This window comes from Felis catus, chromosome B3 (assembly GCF_018350175.1).
Source record: "Felis catus isolate Fca126 chromosome B3, F.catus_Fca126_mat1.0, whole genome shotgun sequence".
Lineage (NCBI taxonomy): Eukaryota > Metazoa > Chordata > Mammalia > Carnivora > Felidae > Felis > Felis catus.
Window position 1 is genome coordinate 106,628,542 of NC_058373.1, and position 20,908 is coordinate 106,649,449.

Here is a 20,908-nt window from a genome sequence, read left to right on the forward strand (position 1 = left end):
TTATCTTTAAGGAACGGGCCCCGTGTTTGTAAAGACCCTAACTTTGGCAACTTGTGGTTAGATTTAACTAAAGACAGACTGATGGTATGGATAGCCAGTGGATACTATTGTAGTAGTCCAAAGGACAATAATAGTCTGAACTAAGACACTTTTAGTAGTAATGGTATGGAATGGTTGGTTTGAGAAACATTTCTAGAATCAAATGCATATGGAAAAGAGGAAAACGGGGTGGTCAACAATAACTGTTGGATAGTCAAACTCTTAATCAGGATTGAAAAAATAGACTACCAGGCAGATATGTATGGAAAATGATGGATTCAGTTTGGACATGTTAAGTGTAAGGTATCTGTAGATACCAAAATGTGACCTGTAGAATAAACTACTCTGCATAAATTGACCCTTCTTAACAATTTTAACTAAATTTTGACAACTATTTGACATTTAGACGTTTCTCCCTGCCAAGAATTTGGTTATATCCACAGTATAATAGGGCATAAGATGGTGGTGGTGAGTGAAGAGAGTTGGGAAGTAGATGCTTGATTTTATCATAATACCAATTTGTTGTGAATATTAAAACATTTTTAATTAGATGAAAACATTTTTATATTAAATTATATTAAAACATTTTTCCTGTGCCACTGCTTATTCTGTAGACTATGTATAAACATAATCTTCACTTGATACCTTTCACAATGGTGTAGTGTAAAGACGGAAAAATATATAGACATCAGGGTATCCTCTAAATATTAAAAAAAAAAAACTGTAATAGCACTCATTTTTGTTTAGCCCGGGATCAAATGGACAGGAAAAGTCTAGGCCAAATTCTGATATGGAAACACTTTCCTACCTCCTTCTTTGAGTGTCTGTCCTCCTACTTTAGCATCCTCAGCCTTTCCTCCTTAGTCCTGTGCCTTCATACAGTTTTGTCCAATCAAGGTGTATCCTTGCCATCTTCTCTCTTATGAGGTATCCTAGCCAATACCCAAAGTCTTTAGGGCCTATATCGTTCACTGGCTAGCGTGAGAAATAGATGTGCCTTAATAAATGTCTTAACAATGTATTTAGCTATTTTCTTTTTTAAATTTTTTTTTTCAACGTTTATTTATTTTTGGGACAGAGAGAGACAGAGCATGAACGGGGGAGGGGCAGAGAGAGAGGGGGACACAGAATGGGAAGCAGGCTCCAGGCTCTGAGCCGTCAGCCCAGAGCCCGACGCGGGGCTCGAACTCCCGGACCGCGAGATCGTGACCTGGCTGAAGTCGGACGCTTAACCAACTGCGCCACCCAGGCGCCCCTATTTTCTAAAAAGAATTTTTAAGTCAGTTAAGTGTCTGACTCTTCTTGATTTCAGCTCATGTCGTGATTTCATAGTCGTGAGACTGAGCCCTGAGTTGGGCTCCGTGCTGGGCATGGAGCCTACTTAAGAGTCTCTCTCTCCCTCTCCCTCTCCCCCTCCCCCCACTTGTGCACACATACGCTCTTGCCCTCTTTCAAAAAGAAATTGTTTTTAGACTCAAGTGGAAAATCAAATTAATCAAGAACAGGGCCCAGTGATGCTATTATAAACTATACTTTTAAAATCATACATTAGATATATTTCTTATTGGCTCTCTCTCAATGTTAAAAAACTATGATATAGAATGTAATCTGTCTTATTTTTTTATTTATATTTCAATTTATTTCAGAGTCTGAATCTACATGGAAACAGCTTGAGTAAATTGAGAGATCTCTCCAAGTTAACAGGACTTCGAAAACTTAGTATCAGCTTTAATGAATTTACCTGTTTAGATGATGTATACCACTTGGTAAGAACTGTCCTTTTGAAACTATTTAAGTAAAATAAAATTATTAATTTAATAGATAAATTATTTTTGTAATTATGACCTCAAATATACCATATTCAGTATTATACAGCTCAAATTGGGAACAAACATACATACATTATGATATGTTACTTTGTCTAAAATAGGTCTTGGACTCAGATTCCATTTGGAAAACCAATTATACGCCTGTGGTCATATCTGATTTCTAGCTACTTGAAAATAAATTTATTAAAACTACCCCAGATTTGTTTTTAAAATGTCTTTTGGAAATTGTCATTTCCATTGTTTTCTCATTCTTATTTTTCTGCTCCTGAGTCCTTATTTCGTCATTCTCTAGTTTACTACTTCATATTGAAGGCTGTCAATTCTTCCCATTTGTTCATTGTTCTTGTTGTTATTTCTCTTTTCCTTCTGCCTGTTCTTTCTACCTGAATGTCACCCGCACGGACCTTGTTGAACTTGCGTTCGCCCTCTCATAGATAATAGGACAAATACAGTAACGCACATGTACACATAGCTAAGCATCTTATCTGGCTTTTGTCTTCTTTGTTATGTATCATATAACAAAAATAATTACATATGTGGCTCCAGAACTCCAACCCAGCATCCCGTTTCCATGGGTCCCAGGTCACTGACATACTGTTTCAGAACATATCATCATCCTCAGCTCTTCATTCCCTACCTGCTGCTTTCAACCATATCAAAGCCCTTGCGTTGCTGCTTCTCCCACTCTGGTCGGAACTGTTACTTTGCTAACTGACCTTAAGTTTTAGTATTAAGCCCCCTTCCTTGTTTCTTTTGGTAAGCCGAGGTCCTTTTTTTTTTTTTTTAATTTTTTTTTCAACGTTTATTTATTTTGGGGACAGAGAGAGACAGAGCATGAACGGGGGAGGGGCAGAGAGAGCGGGAGACACAGAATCGGAAACAGGCTCCAGGCTCCGAGCCATCAGCCCAGAGCCCGACGCGGGGCTCGAACTCACGGACCGCGAGATCGTGACCTGGCTGAAGTCGGACGCTTAACCGACTGCGCCACCCAGGCGCCCCGCCGAGGTCCTTTTTAATAGAATCCCTGATAGTTTGGGTTCGATATACAGCTAAGTAAAGAAGACAGTGTGGGGTGCTTGCATGGCTCAGTCAGTTAAGCATCCGACTTAGGCTCAGGTCATGGTCTTGTGGCTCTCGAGTTTGAACCCTGGTCGGACTCTGTGCTGACAGCTCGAAGCCTGGAGCCTGCTTCAGATTCTGTCTCCCTGTCTCTCTGCCCCTCTCCACCTCACGTTTCCTCTCTGCCTCTCTCTCTCAAAAATAAACATTAAGAAAAAAAAGAAGGTAGTTTAACAGAGGTCCCAAGACTATATGTAAATGGTTGGCATGTTTTATTTAACTTTTTTTCTGATGATTTGCCAATGGTTCCAGAGGTTATGACAGCCATAATTATTTTGCTTAGGCACAAAATTTGATGAGTAAACTCTTAAGTCATGCAAGGCACTTAGATAGTGAGTGAGCTTAGCCAGCTTCCCAGCATGTATTTTGTAGTACAGTTTTGTTGTTCTCCTTAAACGGAAAATTTTCTTTCAACATCATAGCTTCACAGCCTACTTATTAGATTAATATTACTGTGGACATTTTACAGATAAGAGAACTGGACAAATATGGCTAAGTGGTGTTTTCAAATTTTAAGATTAGCAAAGGTAGATAGATAGATCTAGATAGATCAGATACATCAAGTATCTGATATATAACTATGTCTTGAAAAATGACTACAGGAATGTTAGGGGTGATCAGAGGGAGGAAATAATCTGTGTGTATTTTTTTCACCTTTTTATTGTAAAATAAAACAGATACAGGGGTGCGTGGGTGGCTTGGTTGGTTAAGCATCCGACTCTTGATTTCAGCTCAGGTCATGATCTCACGGTTCATGGGTTTGAGCCCTGCATCGGGCTCCATGCTGACAGTGTGGAGTCTGCTTGGGATTGTCTTTCTCCCTCTCTCTCTGTCTCTCCTCCACATACCTGCTCTCTCGCTCTCTCTCTCTCTCTCTCTCTCTCAAAATAAATAATAATTTAAAAAAACAGATACAGAAAACTACATACTTCAAGAACATGGCTTAGTAAATTATTATAAGGTGAATGTGCTTGTAAATAGCGCCCAGGTCAAGGAATAGAACTTTGTAAACTACAACATAAGCCCCGTCTATATATGCCCCATCCCTTCAAGAAATCATTATCTTGACCTCTCCAGTAATCCTCTCCCTGCATTTTCCCCCATAGTTTCATCACCCAAATGTGCATCCCTACCTAGTACAATAGTTTGGCTTTGCCATTCTAAAAATTGTTTAAGTCTCTTCTAATTTATAGGTTTCTCTTATAATTCCTTCTTTCCCCTTCCACTCCCCATAGTTTATCTGTAGAAATGCTTTGACCTTCCAATCCTAAGAGTGTCCCACAATTTGGACCCTGTTGATTTGCTTATGATACAATCCTACACAGCCCCCACCCTCAGTATTTTCTATAATTTGGCAACTAAATCCAGAAATTGGATCAGACTCAGGTCCCATTCCTCTGGTAAGACTGTAAGAATCAGATAATGTGTGGTTGACTCACTTTTCTCATGCTGGTAGCATTATTAATGTCTATATCCATTAACTCATCAGTGATTACAAAATGGCAATATTTCTATTCTATCATTTCTTTTTCATTTATTAGACTATTTTTACTAAAGACATTTCCCCTTTTCTGTGATTTGGTTACCCAGTGGTACCACTCATGTAGAAAATGCAGAATAGGTGTTTATTTGCCTTTATTTACCAATTTTGAAGATAATGAATGGTTCTTTGTGATCTCCCAAAGATAAGCAATTCCTTTTTTGTTTTAATATCATTAGGAATGCAGGGTCTTAAACACATTTGATGAGAGTCCATCCATTCAATTATTATCATGATTGAAGCTCAAATTGTATCGTCTTAACCAATGGAATCATCTTAAAGTTAGCTTCTTTTGCCATGATCGTAGTGGTCTCTGATAGCTTTTTGCCACCTGGCATAAAAGATGTTCCATGTCCATTTTCTGTATTTTCTTTTGTAGACATGGGATCAGCCATTTCTTCAAGGAGCCCTAGTTTCTTTTAGAGAAAAGTGGTATTTCAGGACCACAGTCTGAGTTGGTCATTGTTTCTAGGTCTTTCCATCGGACAGAACTTATTATGGGGAAGGTGTGTGTGTGTGTGTGTGTGTGTGTGTGTGTGTGTGTGTGCATGCGTGTGTGTGTGTGACTATATATGTATGTATAACTAAAACTAACCTCATGTATTTATATTGGTATTTCCAATTCAGATTCAATACTGAAAATCTTTTAGCTTAACCTCTTCTCTGTTACTTACATCAATATCTTTCTTTCTCTCACACCAATAATCCTCAGTTTCAAGGGTACAAATTGATAGCAGTGGACTATTTAATAACTGCTCATTGTTTTATCCCTTATTACACACACAACAGTCTCAGAATAACAGCCCTGATACTCTCATCAATATGATTACTGGAAAGATTTTTTTATTTTGTATATGTTCGTTCCATTTTTCATTTTAAAAATGAATCAAAATGATCATTCTGTATATACTTTGTCAGAACATGTAGCCTTGCACTTTGTACACTCTCCCTTTTAGTTGTTTGGTAACTGTATATTTAATTCTTGTCACTAGTCCTTAGGTTGGTATCTCTCTAAACATTTTGATGGTCTGAAAAATATTCTATTATAGATTCCTCAGGAAGGGCTTATGGGGACAATATCCCTTCCACTACTGCATGTAGATAATAGTTTTTCTATATCCTCTACACATGCAAGGCAGTTTTGCTAGATATAAAATCCTTGGCTCACAATTTATTTCCTTGGGCATCTTAAATGTTACTTGTTTCTTCTGACATAAACTGTTGCTGTAGAAAAGTCTGATGACAGTGTACAATTTTTCCCTCATAAGTCACATGCTTTTTTCTTCTGGATGGCCAAAGAACTTTTTAAGTTTTTTTTTTTTTTTAAGTTTAGTAATTTTACTAGAATATGTCTTGGTATTGGTCGCCTGGGCCAGTATTTCAGTTTCACAGTATGCTCTTCCAAAATACAGATTAAAATCATTTTTTCTTTCCTTTTTTTTAAATTGAAAGTTTTAAGCCTCTTTTTTTTTGTTTCCTTGCTTCAGTTTTCTTCTTCAGGGATGCACATTATCCACATGTGGAATCTTTACCTGTCTTCACTATTTGTCACTTTCTCTTGTGTCCTTTCTATTTCTTAATTTAAAATTTTAAGTCGATTTGATTTTACAATTTTTTTTTTACCTTCTGTTTCTCTTAAAGCATTACCTATTGTTTACTTGCTTTTGTGTTTGACTATTTGTTTCTGAAATGTTCTTCTTTTATTTCAAATTATTTTATGGGTTCTTTCACCTTACTACTGAGTTTTTCTAATCCATATTTATATTGTTATTTTTTATCTTGTATCATTCTTAACATCTTTTTGCTTGTTTTAAAATAGTAAGTTAATAGTCATGATAAGTTCTGAGCATATCTTTCTGGTGTTCTTTTATTGCCAACAGCAATGTCTCTCTCTCCTTTCTGCACCCCCACCCCTCTCCTTCTCCCTCCTGCTCTCCTAACTTTGGGATTTCATCTCAATACTTTTCTGCTGCTCATTTTTTAATGAAATTATTTTTTCTTAACTTCTAAAACGAAGTGGAGTTAGGGAAAGCTTTCCTACCTTCACAGATCTCCCTCCTCTTTGTTTATTTTTGCTTTAAAAAAAAATTATAGGGGCGCCTGGGTGGCGCAGTCGGTTAAGCGTCCGACTTCAGCCAGGTCACGATCTCGCGGTCCGGGAGTTCGAGCCCCGCGTCGGGCTCTGGGCTGATGGCTCAGAGCCTGGAGCCTGTCTCCGATTCTGTGTCTCCCTCTCTCTCTCTGCCCCTCCCCCGTTCATGCTCTGTCTCTCTCTGTCCCAAAAATAAATAAACGTTGAAAAAAAAATTAAAAAAAAAATTATAGCGCTTACTTTCTGACATTTCCCGACTGTACTCTCTTCCTCCACTTTGCTCTGAACTTTATCGTTTATTTGCGTTTTTTGTCCTTATCCTGTTTAAATTTTGAGTTTCTTCTTTGAGAAGGATTTTGTTCTAGAAGGGGGCCTTCTAGGGGAGTTTTAAGATCCATAAGTGCTGGACTGCCCCAGCTGCTTCAGACCTTTCTCCTGTGGGTCCCATGCATGCACTCAGTAATGAAGAGGGCAGAACTTCTCCCAGTTGTACTCAGGTTGGCTCCCATACTTTCCAGTAAACATTGGCAGCCTTTTGGGGTCTGTCTTGTTCTCAGGTCCATCAGATGCTGCCTGATGGTTCCTGCTTCCTCTCACATAGGCATGGATACCCCATAGGGCTTGTGGTTGTTGGTGGTTTATTCCTACGACTTCTTTGGGGTCTTATTGGGCTACCTTGTCATGTAACTTTGTTATAAACGTTGTCCATGGAATTTGGGTTATTTATTTATTCTGTTTTTGTGTGGGGATTCAGAGAGTTTGAAAACTTATGCTGCCTCCACCTCTTTATTCTCCAGTAATGAGTTTTGTATGTGTGTTTAATATGAATTATGTTTATCTTGGCATTACAAAAGGTTATGATCTAGTTTAATCACTCACCTTCATTCTTTGAATTATTTTAATTTTTTTAATGTTTATTTATTCTTGAGAGAGGCAAAGCATAAGTGGGGGAGGGGCAGAGAGAGGGAGACACAGAATCCAAAACAGGCTCCAGTCTCTAAGCTCTCAGCACAGAGCCCAACATGGGGCTCGAACTCACAAACTGCAAGATCATGACCTGAGCCGAAGTCAGACACTCAACTGACTGAGCCACCCAGGCACCCCTCACATTCATTCTTATTGTCTTCTAAGTTTTTTTTTTATTTACCTTGGAGATCTCATTTTTACTCTAATTTTCCTTAAGCATGTCTCTAACATAGAGAGTTTCCATACCTGCCTTGCATGCTACAAGTTGCTTCTACTAGGTTGCAGAAAATATATTATTCTTAAGTGTTCATCATCCTGGCCTTGCCTTGTAAATGAAAATACCCAACCTAACACTGTTTATATAATGGAAGACTTGGCTTCGTTAATGATGAAAACATACATATACTCTATGGTTTTTATAGCGTTTTTAAAAGTCTAAACAAGACATCCATACAATAAATTAAAAAGTCCTAGGCTGCATGTTTGTCATTCGCTCACCTGAACTATCAGGAAAAGAGTATCTGAAAGAAAGCAATAAGAACAGATTTGTTTCTCTGAAAATAGCTCCACCATAGTCAGAGTAGGCCAGGGAAAGACAAATATATATATATATATATATATATATATATATATATATATATTATAAATCTATATCTATATATGGCTCTTTACAATCTTAGTCTGGATTATGTGCCTAATTTTTTATTGAAATAATACTTCTGTCTTATCTCTTCCAATGAAAAACTTATTGTTAAAGTGTTCTTGATGTCTAGAGAGAGCTAATTTATATTTAGAGAATGAACCATTATCCCTAAGAATAGTTAAAGGAGGTGTTGAGGGTTTTAATCTTTGTAAATTGGCTGTGCTATACTGTGATTTAAGGATTTAAACTGAAGCACAAGAACTATTAAGACAGAAAACTCTGCTACAAAACTGAAAATACTTAATATCTGTTTTATATCTTGGGATTACAAAAATGAAGATCCTATCCCCCTTTTCAAGGAAAGAAGACAGTTATCTTTTTATGATTCATGGTTCCCAAATGCTAGTCTGCACGTAAGTGCCAGAATTTGGGACAAGTTTTTACCACTTTATGATGAAAACTGGGAAAAGACAGGCCATGTAGTAAATCTTTATAAAGCCAAAAAGACTGTTCTAAGTCTAAGGACTTTATGTCCTTAAGGAAATCAAGTTCATTTTTAATCCATAGTAATATTACTTTTTATTTTTAAAAATATGTTGCAAAATATCTTCTTAAAGTTCTTAATCTCTTCTTTGTTCTAAGTCTGAATTAGTATACACCTTAAAAGAAAATTTTATTTGCAACAAATAGAAGTAACAAATTGAAGTCTTAAAGACTTCTTACAAATAACTAGATGAATATCTGAATAGATTAATGGCTAAAGACAAGACACAAGAAACAAAAACAAAATTTAAAAATGGCTCATACAAAACATATGGAAAGATGTTCAACTTCACCGGTCATAAGCAATGTAAATTACAATAAGGCAGATGAATTGGTGGGTATTTAAGAAAATGAACATTCTCATATTCTACTGTTGGAAGAAAAAATTGGTACAAACATCCTTGAATATTATTTGGCAGTATTTATCAAAAATTTTAACAATATAGAAATCCAAACTAAGAATCACATTTTTAAAAATCTCTTCTGAAAAAACATGAGAGTCTCAGTTAAAGTCTCATGATCATGGATGTTTGTGGTAGTGTTGCCAACAATTAGAAGCCACATAAATGTTCATAGTAATATGTTTAAAATAATCCTAATTATTCACTTATTGGAATATTATACAGTCAGTACAATATTGGAATATTATCCAAAACCATTTTAAAGAATATTTAATGATGCATGAATGTGAAAGGGATACAAATTTCTATGTAATACAATGTTTTGTGTAAGACTATGTGTGCATATAATTGAAACAATGTTTTCAGTGGCTCTTTTTTTTTCTTTTTAAGCTTATTTATTTATTTTGAGAGAGAGAGAGCAAGCAAGGGAGGGGCAGAGAAAGAGGGAGCAAGAGAGAGTCCCAAGCAGTCTCCACGCCAAGGGTGGAGCTGATGCGAGGCTCAAATTCACAAACTGTGAGATCATGACCTGAGTTGAAATTTCTACCTCTGAAGGTGAATCTTTTTTAACCAGGCCATGGGTTCAATGGTATAAACCAGCAGCCCAGAAAGTAAAAGTGTAATTCCTTGTTTTGGGGGGGTAAATTATCTTGTCAGTTACTCTTCAGTTTCTTTCCTAGGAAAACAAATACCTGCCTCTCTACCTTAGAAGGGTGAAGTGAGAATTGAGGGCTAAAAATAAAAGACCTGTAGCTCTTTGGGAGAATACATATGTTGATACCATAATGCAATATATCTACTGTGTAGGTTTTCTGTAAGAATTACCAAAGAGCATGTAAATACTTAGTGAATCATAGAGACAAGAACTCTGTAAATAGAAACTGTGACCCTTTTCAGCACCACTTCTATTTGTATGTGTTGCAGTATAACCTTGAATATTTGGATGCAAGCCATAACCATGTGATAACGCTGGAGGGATTCAGAGGTCTGATGAAACTCAAGCACCTAGACTTGAGCTGGAATCAACTGAAAAAGTCTGGTGATGAAATAAATATGTTATGCAAACACACTGCAAGCCTTCTTACTCTTGATATTAGGCATAATCCATGGCAAAAGGTACGCAGATGTATTTATAAAAAAGCAAAGAATCATTTTTATTTCTAAGCCATTTTCTTGGTACTATTCAGCAGTAGCCAGAAATGGGAAAACTATCTTTGTTTTACTAGAATTCCTTTAAGTATTTTATAAGTTGAATTTAGCGTAGTGATCAAATGAATTAAATGTTACTATAAGGAAAGCTTTTTTTGATAAGCTCTAATAGTTTGAGAGTATGGTGGCTTTAAGAGTGTTAGATGCCATTGCTATTTGCAAACTTTGGGAGGGATTATACAGTTCAGTGTACTAGAACCTATTGTAATGAAGCATGGGACCAAGAATAATAGAATACAGTGAGAGAAACAGACTATTAAGGGAGGGAATACATTTGTTACTTCCCCTGATAAACCTGCATTATAGAGGCTTATTTTCTGCTATAAAAGGAAATTTGATTAAACACTACTTTTTTCTCATCACAAAAATACACAGATTCATGCTAAGAAATTTCAGTATTCAATGATTATATTTAAGGGTATCTCCAAGGATTTAAAATAAGCCCCAAGCCAATAATTTCAAGAATCCTCCTTTCCTTGCTTTTCAAAAATGAATATAAGACTGGGTTCAATATTTTAAAAAGAGGCTAATGATTGGTTCTGTTAAATTGGCCAAGTTACTATGTTTACGTTGTTCTATTTCTTTTTTGCTCGGGAAAATTGAAGGGTATTTTTCTTTTGCCAAAGCAGACACAGAATGTGTACAGCTATCTTCCCATTGCCAAACTAGATGCCAAGGGCTAAAGATCTATAGAGACTTGCACACGGAGCTAACTGCTGATCTAGAAGAACAGGAGTTCACTGCCATTGTTCTCTGAGCACTTTTCATCACACTTCTCAACAGTTTATAGCCAGAAGTCATCTGGCTTCAAACAAAACAGATTAGTTTTTAAACAGAATTTAATTTCAGCTACTGAAGAACTAAGTTAGGCCCTTATTTTTAGATATATATAAGAGAATGGGAGATGCATAATTTCGAATTACATGGGAAGGAAAGAAAAAGCACACTCCCTTCCATGCCATAACATATGTAATATTTTGTAAAAATTAACCTTTTCTTATTTCTCCCAAGCCAGCCACATTAAGGCTGAGTGTTATTGGCAGATTAAAGACTCTCACTCATTTAGATGGACTCCTCGTTTCTGAAGAAGAAACGATAGCGGCAATGAAATTTATTACTGGAACAAAGATTACTCAGGTTGGGTTTCACTGTTTAATATTTTTTGTGCTGTTTAGAATATACAAGTTATATATTCCATACCTTGCTTGTTTTTAAGATTTTGTGTCTTCTTTTAGCATGCTAATAAAAAAAACAATCAATATGTAACAACCATATCACTTGAACTTTTTTTTTCTGTTTAAATGTATCTTATTTAAATACCAACTGGTTGTATGGATTCTCATCCCTGCACACTACCCCCAAAATGCCTCCTGGGTAATTGTATTTTTTCCTAGTCAACTTGAAAACTCACCAGAGTCGTTTCTAGAGCCTACATGAAAACAAGCAACTTTCTGTGGACAAAGTAAGCTTAGAGGCCTTGATAAAGCTTCTAGTGAATTACCTATGTAGTATTGACATTACTGGCTGAAACAAAACAAAACAAAACAAAATATAACATAATTAATGAACTTGGGCAGGGGACAGAAAATGCCCATATTATCCAGATTAAGAATGCTGTACTTTGGCCAAAGTAGCTGCAATCCTAAACATCTTTACCCTAGTTCTCTAGCTATGTACTTCTTTTGAGGCATTTGAATATTAATTCCTTAATGTAATGTTTAATTTTGGATCCACTCAAAATGAAGGGAAGAAACTTTTTTGTTGATAAAAAAATATAATTAACTCCTGAAGAAGAGTTGGGGATTTATCCTACCAGGAATCAAAACTTGCTAAAATCCTTTAAGACAATGTAGAGTTGGGACAGACCAATAGCACAGAATATAAAGACCAAATATAGAACCATACATACATGGAAACTTGATAAATTACAGAACTGCCTTTACAGACCAAGGAAGCTAGTCCATAAAAGGCACTGGGACAAGTGCGTTAAGACTTCACTGTAAAAGTCAAAATCAAAAATGTTTTAAAAGCAAAGAGCAGAGGGGCGCCTGGGTGGCTCAGTCAGTTAAGCGTCCGACTTCGGCTCAAGTCATGATCTCACGGTTCGTGAGTTTGAGTCCCGTGTCGGGCTCTGTGCTGACAGCTCAGAGCCTGGAGCCTGCTTCGGATTCTGTGTCTCCCTCTCTCTCTCTGCCCCTCGCCCGTTCATGCTCTGTCTCTCTCTGTCTCAAAAATAAATAAAAAACATTAAAAATTTTTTTTAAAAAAGCAAAGAGCAGAGATTATCATTATGTCCTTGAATGAGGGAAGAATTCATTACACAAGAATCCAAGAGCATAAATATAAAAGACTGGATTTGTCTACTTTAAAATTAATTCACCTGTTCCTTAAAGGGCACACCGTAAAGAAAGTGGAAAAACAAGCTACATACTGGGAAAAGAAACATGCAACATGTCTAACTAACAAAAGATGCTACTTGCATATCCTGAATATACCAGGAAAAAGACTGCCAATCAAACAGAAAAGTAGGCAAAAGGTGCTGGAGAGGAAATCAGAGCAGCCAAATAATAGGAAAAGATGCTCCATCACATTAGTATTCAAGGAAATGAGCATTAAAACTGCATGAGATAACAATTTACAGCCACCAATTGGCAAAAGTTTTAAAGCCTGACACTATCAAGTTTTAGCAAAAATTTGAAGTAAAAGTTACCACTGGTATAACCACTCTGGAAAACAATTTGGCATTATCTAGTAAGGCTGAATATATAGTTAACCCTATTACCTAGCAAGTTGTGTTTATTCCAAAGAAACTCTTGCATGTATGCAGCAAGAGTCAAGAATATTCATAACAGCAGTGTGCAAAACTGAAATCAGCCCCAATGTTCACTGATGGGAGAATCGATAAGGAAATACTGTACAGCAATGACATGTGAACGAACTACAGCTACGTGCAGCAGCCTAGATGAATGTCACGAACACAATGTTGAGCAAAAAAGTAAGCCATAGAAGAATACATTTATATTATTCAATTTACAGAAGGTTCTAATATGTGTAAGATTAAATGATATATTGTTTATGGGCACAAACATAGGCCTATAAATAAAGCAAATGAATGGTAGATACAAAATTTGAGATTGTGGAGCATTAGTTGATTCACATGAGGTGAGTGATGGCTCTGGAGGGGAAGGAGAGGAAAAGGATTAGGATGGGGCACACAGGGAGCTTCCAGAGTGGGAGAAATATTCTAGCTCTGAAACTTGTTTAATGAATGGATTATATGGGTGTTTGTATTATAGCAATCTTTTATAACTATTATTTTGTAACCGTCTGCTAAAACAAAAAGTGAAATATATCTAGATATTGAGAACATTTTAAGGCAAAGAAAATGTCATATTTTAAAATTATTCATTGTGCCACTCAGCAAGGAAAAAGTACTTTTAACTATATATAAATGAACGTCTATATTCCATTTCCTTTATTCATCATGTGTTTTTTATTTTATTAGTTATCGCTCTTACGGCATTCTAGTACTAAAGAGGAGAGACCACGGACACTTAGTATATGGCCTTCTGCCAAAATTCTGACACAGATTTCAAAGTTGGGACCACACTTACATGTGAATGGAAACTGGTACTTGAAGGTAAAAACTAATTCTGTTTAACTAATATAAAAGCTTAATTTCAATTGATTTTTAAATTCTTTTTAACATTTATTTATTATTGGGAGACAGAGAGACACAGAGCATGAGCAGGGCAGGGGTAGACAGAGGGGGAGACATAGAATCTGAAGTAGGCTCCAGGCTCTGAGCTGTCAGCACAGAGCCCGACGTGGGGCTCGAACTCACAAACTGAAAGATCATGACCTGAGCCGAAGTCAGTCGCTTAACCAACTGAGCCACCCAGTCGCCCCAATTTCACTTGATTTTTAATCAGCTTTGGTCCATGTGTCTTAAAGAGGGCACAGATAGGTAAGGAGCAGAAAACTGTAAGAGCCAAATCAAAATTAAACAGGGACGTCAAGTCATGAGTGGTAATGTCATGGGGACTAGGCCTTAATGGCAGTCACCATAGAGCTGGAGATTTAGGATAAGTGTATGCTACAAGACCAAAGGGTAGAGTTTGATAATGTATCAAAAGAAGCAAGCAAACTTTAGAGCACAGAACCAGAGATCAAGCCAAAATTTTGGGTGACAAGGTAAAAGAAATAAAGAATTCTGGCATGACACTAGGGGAACTGGTCACAATTCAGCCAGGGATAGAGCACCAACAGCTTCTTTTTGTTGCACAGAGCATCCTTATGCCTCTTGCCAAAGACTGAACCTGGGTTAAGAGAAGCTGACCCTCGAAAAGGGAAGAAATCAATGGCATTATTTTATTACAGGATATATACAGACATTTAGCTGTGATGCATGCCCAGTGACAGCTCTGCCTGACCCCACGGCGAGTTTTGGAATTAGAATGGCCCTTTAAATTTGTCCCAAGTTGGGCTGAGATGGCCAGGTCTTTATATCCTTCCATCATTGGATTTGGGCCAAACTGGGAAGGAGCATGCCCTTGCGCAAGGCAGCTCTCTGCAGCTGAGGCTGTCCCTGAAGGAGCTGACAGCCGAAATCTTTCTGCCCACAGCACTCCCAGCAGCTGGGACAAGTTTTTCACTGCAGGGGAATCTGACACAGCACAGTGTCCATAAGACCATATAAGTCCCTCTTGGGGTTATAATCTTGTCAAATTTTACCCTTTTGTAAGTTTCACAATGTCTTTAGTTCCTGAAGGAATTCTTTTTTTTTTTTTAAGTTTATTTATTTTGAGAGAGAAAAAGCGAGCAGGGGAGGGTCAGAAAGGCAGAGAGACAGAGAATCTCAAGCAGTGCAGAGCCCAATGTGGGGCTCAAACTCAGGAACCATGAGATCACGACCTGAGCCAAAGTCAGACACTTAACTGACTGAACCACCTAGTTGCCCCTGAGCCCCTGAAGGAATTCCTTTGCTGTTACTTACCACATTTGAATGATTTCATTAGCCTTTTTTAACATTGAGTTTATTGATACCGAGTCAGAAGTAACATAAAATGTGAATTATTCTACAGATAACTGCTTTAAATTTAGATGGGCAACATCTCTTTGAAATCACAAATTTAGAAAAATTGGAAAATTTGAAATGGGCATCATTCAGCAACAATAATCTCACTAAAATAGAAGGCTTGGAATCCTGTGTTAACTTGGAAGAACTCACGTTAGATGGAAACTGTATCTCAAAGATAGAAGGTATCTGAGAATTTTAAAATCTTAATATGAATGTTTAACTAACAAGAGCCAAAAAGGAAAATGTGGAGGACAGAATTTTTTAGGAGGAAGATGTCTACAGAAGTTCCAAGAAGGTTTGGGGCAGAGTGTTCCGAACACTCACTAGTGGGATCTGTGACCAGTCACTATATGTAATGAGCCCAGCTAGCTGACTTTCAGCTCTGACTTCTCTCTCCTCTCCTCTGTCCCACCTATAACCAAACCTAGCACATTACAAACTAGAAAGTAATTAGTATCTGAATGAGAATGAATGAATGAGGTGTGCTTTTGAAAAAGATAAAGCAGCCCAGTTGATTTTTCAAAGTATGGAATTAAGATTACCTTTGGAAATTTGAAGACTTCAACAAAAATGAAAACTACTCACTAGAGGTTGAAAATTATCAAATGTACTATATCACCTTTTATAGGGATCCACATAAAGTACAATGAAGCAGCTTTACTAATTAATGTTGGGTATGCGCACACACACAACTATACATTTATCTGGGTATAGAATATTTCTGGTTGTACGATGATTTCCACTGGCTAGAAAAGAGACTTAATTTATACTTTATTCACTTTTGAACTGCTGGATTATTTTTAGCACATGTGTGTACTTTTCCATAAAAGTAGAAAATTCTATTTCAAAAAATTATATATGCAAAAGCAAGTATTAGATATCTTTAAAAACAGTGTGTATAACATTCATTATATTTTATTTTGATGGCTCTTAACAATCTGCTTATAAAACCTGCTTGATCATAAGAATCACTTGGGACGCTTATTGAATATATAGATTCACAGGCCTCTCCTTTGTAGATTTGAATTACGTAAACCTGGGGGTAGCTCAGACCTCTCTCTTTAGAACCATCACTAGTCTCTTCCATTCTCACAAAATAGGGTGTTAGTTTTCCTTTGTATGCGTAACTGAGAACTGTTTCCAGTTTCATTTTTATTTCCACCCATCAGCCCACTGAAGGGAAGAATCCTCCAACCTATATTTTTCCTATTACCCACTTTTCAGAGATGATAGTTTTACCTCACTAAGCTTTAACAAATATTTCTCTTCTTTTTTCCAGACACAGATAAGTTTAATGTCCATCTAAGGATTTTTTCTCTGATAGTGTTATCCCAACTTGCCCTAGATCAATTTACTCTCAGCTTGCATCGTCCCATGAGTAAGGCTGGTGTGAAACGCCAGCATGGATAAAATGTCCTGAGAACCAATTATTTGCCAAAAGCTATAACTGACATATTTCAAATGCAATTCCACTTAATTCCATAACCCCTTAGAGGTAGATTTCAGTATGTGCTTTTGTGGATGACGAAAATGAGGCACAGAGGTTACAAAGTTTTACATAACATACTTATGACCCCAAATCTAGTGGTTCTACGTTTGAAACCAACTCTGACTCCAAAGTTCTCTCTCATCTTTCAATTTGCACTATACTATCTGCAAAATACCTACAGCATATAGCATACTTAGGGGTTAGATTGTGGTGAGAGGTGGCATTTTCTCAAGTTCTGTCTTAAAGTAGTTTTAAGCATGCAAAGGTAGAATTAGGCCAAGTGGTTCTTTTCAATACAAATAATGCCACAATGAGGAATACTTTCCAAAGTGCTGTATCTACTCCCTTACCTTTAATGTTTTAAAATGGGGGGGGGGGGGGGCTGGTGATGATTTTGAGCTTTGTGTTATTGTGATGGTGAAAATCTTAATTATATAATTTGAAGGTTATTTGAAAGTGAAATTCAATATTTCCTACATAATACAGTCCCTTAATACCTAGGAAGACTGAGTCTACATAGAAATCCAAAATTGGAATTTAATATATTAGCTGGGACTTTATACACATTGTATCCTTTTTTTTTTTTTAATTTTTTTTTCCAACATTTATTTATTTTTGGGACAGAGAGAGACAGAGCATGAACGGGGGAGGGGCAGAGAGAGAGGGAGACACAGAATCGGAGACAGGCTCCAGGCTCTGAGCCATCAGCCCAGAGCCCGACGCGGGGCTCGAACTCACGGACCGCGAGATTGTGACCTGGCTGAAGTCGGACGCTTAACCGACTGCGCCACCCAGGCACCCCCATTGTATCCTTCTTAAAAGTCAAAACAATGATAGTACTATAGAGTCTGTAAAGAGAAAATGTAAAGAGAAAAAGTAAAATGGCCAGCCAGTTATTTTTTAAACTAACTTTTCAGTGCTATCTGAATCATTTCTTGAATTTGCTTATTTTTCTAGGCATTTCCAAGCTGACTAAATTAACCCGCCTCAGCATAAATAATAATCTTCTCAATGGTCTGGAAAAACATACTTTTGATAACATGCTTCATCTTCACTCCCTTTCTCTTGAGAACAACAGAATTACTTCATTGAGTGGTTTACAAAAAGCTTTTACTCTGATTGAATTATACATAAGCAATAACTATATTGCTCTCAATCAGGAGATCTATAATTTAAAGGTGACTATCTCAGATGGTAATGTTTTTGTTTTTTTAAATATGTATGGTTTCTTTATATTATGAGCATAATGCATGTTCAATGTATAGGATTTGGAAAATACAGAAAAATGTAAAGAAAATAAAAATCAAGAATAACAAGGTTTACTGAATGTATTTGCATTCAATTTATGCGTATATAAAAACATATGTGTAACCATGTCCCCAAACTGATAACCTACTAGGACAATTTTTTTTTAGTACTCAAATAAAATACCCAAGCCCCATCCCTTCTAACTAGTGCATTTCTCAGTATTTCCAAGGACTCCTCAACCTGGTTGGGGAGTAAGTCTTGAACATTTCCTGTTCTCAGAGGAATTCTTGATTACTTCTCACTTACTTACTGGTTCTTACTGGAGACTCCCAACTCTTTCTAGCCAACTTTGCCCAGCTTTGTCCTCTTTAATTCTCCCAAAGAAACGTCTAAAACTACTGTATAACTGAAGTTTTGAAGGGTTTCCTAAAGGTTTGAATAAAATGGACGTTTACTACAGCACAGAATAGGAATTCACTTCAAATACATTGTGTGACTTAACTATTTCTAAAGTTCAATGGCCATTTCCTACCACTGGGATTCTCACGATGCCCTCTTTCCTTTTGCTGATATCATATTGCTAGGGCTTGATCTCCTACCAAAAACTTATGTCTGTTTCCTGCCTTTCCTTACTTTCAGCCTTCTCCCCATCCTATTCCACAAATATAACTACTTCTTCTAAAGCTGCAGAGGCAACCTTATCAATGGTAGCAGCAACAAAATAAACCATTTTACATTGTGAGACAGAGTAGTGTTACTCCCGCTTGTCTTAACCTCTCCCAACCACATCTACTCTGGGCCGTTCCTGCACAACAAAGACACATCAAAATGTTCTAATAAAAACACATTTTCCCTTAAGATGAATTCTGCTACTCTCTCAGAAGATAGAAGTACATGGGTTTTATCCCTTATCAGAAGGCAGTATTTTTCATTCCTACTATATCTATATGCACACATGCATACTATTTAATAGGCCATTCTTCCATAAACAAAGTATATTATTTTAAGCTTAGCAAAATTCCCTCCAAGTCTTTACCACTGATAGATAATATATTTAGCAGCAGTGTGCTAAAAGAAAGAGATTCTGATCACGTATCACATATCACTGAAATATTGTACAAAATTAAAACTTACTGGTCTGAAAGGATAACTCTTGCAATAAAACGTGTACTTAAAGTACCGTAATCACTAAGAAATGATAGAGTAATTTGAATATTAAAATTCCAGGGTAGTTAAACTCTTAAGGGGAAAAATCTTGCTGGAGTAATACACATAATGTATATGTGTATGGATAGATACATAGATAGAGATACATAGATATATCTTTAAATTTATGTGTTTTTATTACCCAGGGTTTATGCAACCTGGTCATTCTCAACATGTATGGAAACATTATTGTATGGAATCAAGAAAACTACCGGTTGTTTGTAATATTTCACCTTCCAGAACTGAAAGCTTTGGATGGAATCTCCATTGTAAGTTGTTTTTATGACTCACAGCATTTGGTCCAGCCTGCATATTTATATATCCACTGGCCATCATCATTTTGAACATTGCCTTATCACTAGTATGATACTCAGACTTAGGTCTCTAAAGCACATTTTTGATCTGGGTTTTTAAATATTCTCCTTTAGCCAATTTTCTTTGAGATGGCAGAAAAGGGAAGATACTGCTTACATTTGCACCCGTTGAATTCGATGCCTGACAAAAATAAAGAGTATAGGGACAGGACAGAAAAATCTGTTCTGGAGCTCTACCATTCTCTTGGGCCTAAAAACAGCTCCCTATTTCCTAGAAAAATACAGTTGTTAATATTTAAGCAAAATATATTTGAACAAAAAACTGGTATGTCAGTGTTATTAGTAAACCGTAAGTAAGGCGATGTTGCTGTCAAATGGAAGGTGTAAGTCCAAGCTCCCCCACTTGGCCTCTGTTGACAACCTGAAGGCATGTGCTTTATTAACTGCTAAGCTCACATTGCCCATTGGCCTCCACTGACTCATAAATGCTCCGCCATTATTACTGTGTGGAAATGGAACAGGCTCCCCAAATATTCTCTAGTAACATTTGTGGGGGGGGGGTGCATTACTGCTGGGAGAGGATGAAGATCCAAGCCACTTGCTCAGCAGGGGGATGATAGAGAGGTGCCTTATTACACTAGGACAAGAGTGGAAGACTGTGCACCCATCTGCTTTTACAGGTGTAGATGTACCTGCTTGTACAGGTGTAGACCACAGTTTATGCCATGGGTTTGGCTGGAGTAGACCCACTCTTGTCTAAAAATTTTCTGGCTTGTTAGGCTTCCCCTTTCCTACTCTTTCGACTATAGAGAACAGGCATTTGTGTGAATTTTTGTTTTCTCTGGTTGGCATTTCTGGGTTTCTGGTTTCTCCAGCACCTAGTCCCGCATATAGGAGGCAAAAACAAAACCCAGTTGTAAAGGAAAACCCACATCTATGTGTTTTCTTTACTCTCACAATTCCCCACACTCACAACACTTCTGACACCAAATGTGTGGGTTTTCCACATATGAGCAATTCTCTGAATTCTGACACTATGTATCTGGAGACAGGATCAGATCCCACACGCTCAATCCCCCAGCACTGCCCCACCCCCACGTCACAAGTCCAGATTGGTACCTATGCTTCTGACTAACCGGCTATCAATAGGAGGTTCCCATCACCCTCTCCTTGGGTTTGATTAATTTGCT

General features: G+C 37.1%; 1 protein-coding gene across 10 annotated transcripts in view; it reads left to right on the top strand.

The window, feature by feature from the left end:
* LRRC9 (leucine rich repeat containing 9) overlaps positions 1-20,908 on the top strand; it is a 120,793-nt gene that overhangs the window by 57,604 nt on the left and 42,281 nt on the right. For all 10 annotated transcript variants that reach the window (XM_045059993.1, XM_019833075.3, XM_019833074.3 and 7 more), the window contains 7 exons: positions 1,686-1,805; positions 10,097-10,288; positions 11,393-11,518; positions 13,887-14,021; positions 15,466-15,643; positions 17,908-18,128; positions 19,551-19,673. In XM_045059993.1, the coding sequence (XP_044915928.1) occupies positions 1,686-1,805; positions 10,097-10,288; positions 11,393-11,518; positions 13,887-14,021; positions 15,466-15,643; positions 17,908-18,128; positions 19,551-19,673 (1,095 nt within the window). The remainder of the gene's footprint in view (positions 1-1,685; positions 1,806-10,096; positions 10,289-11,392; positions 11,519-13,886; positions 14,022-15,465; positions 15,644-17,907; positions 18,129-19,550; positions 19,674-20,908) is intronic.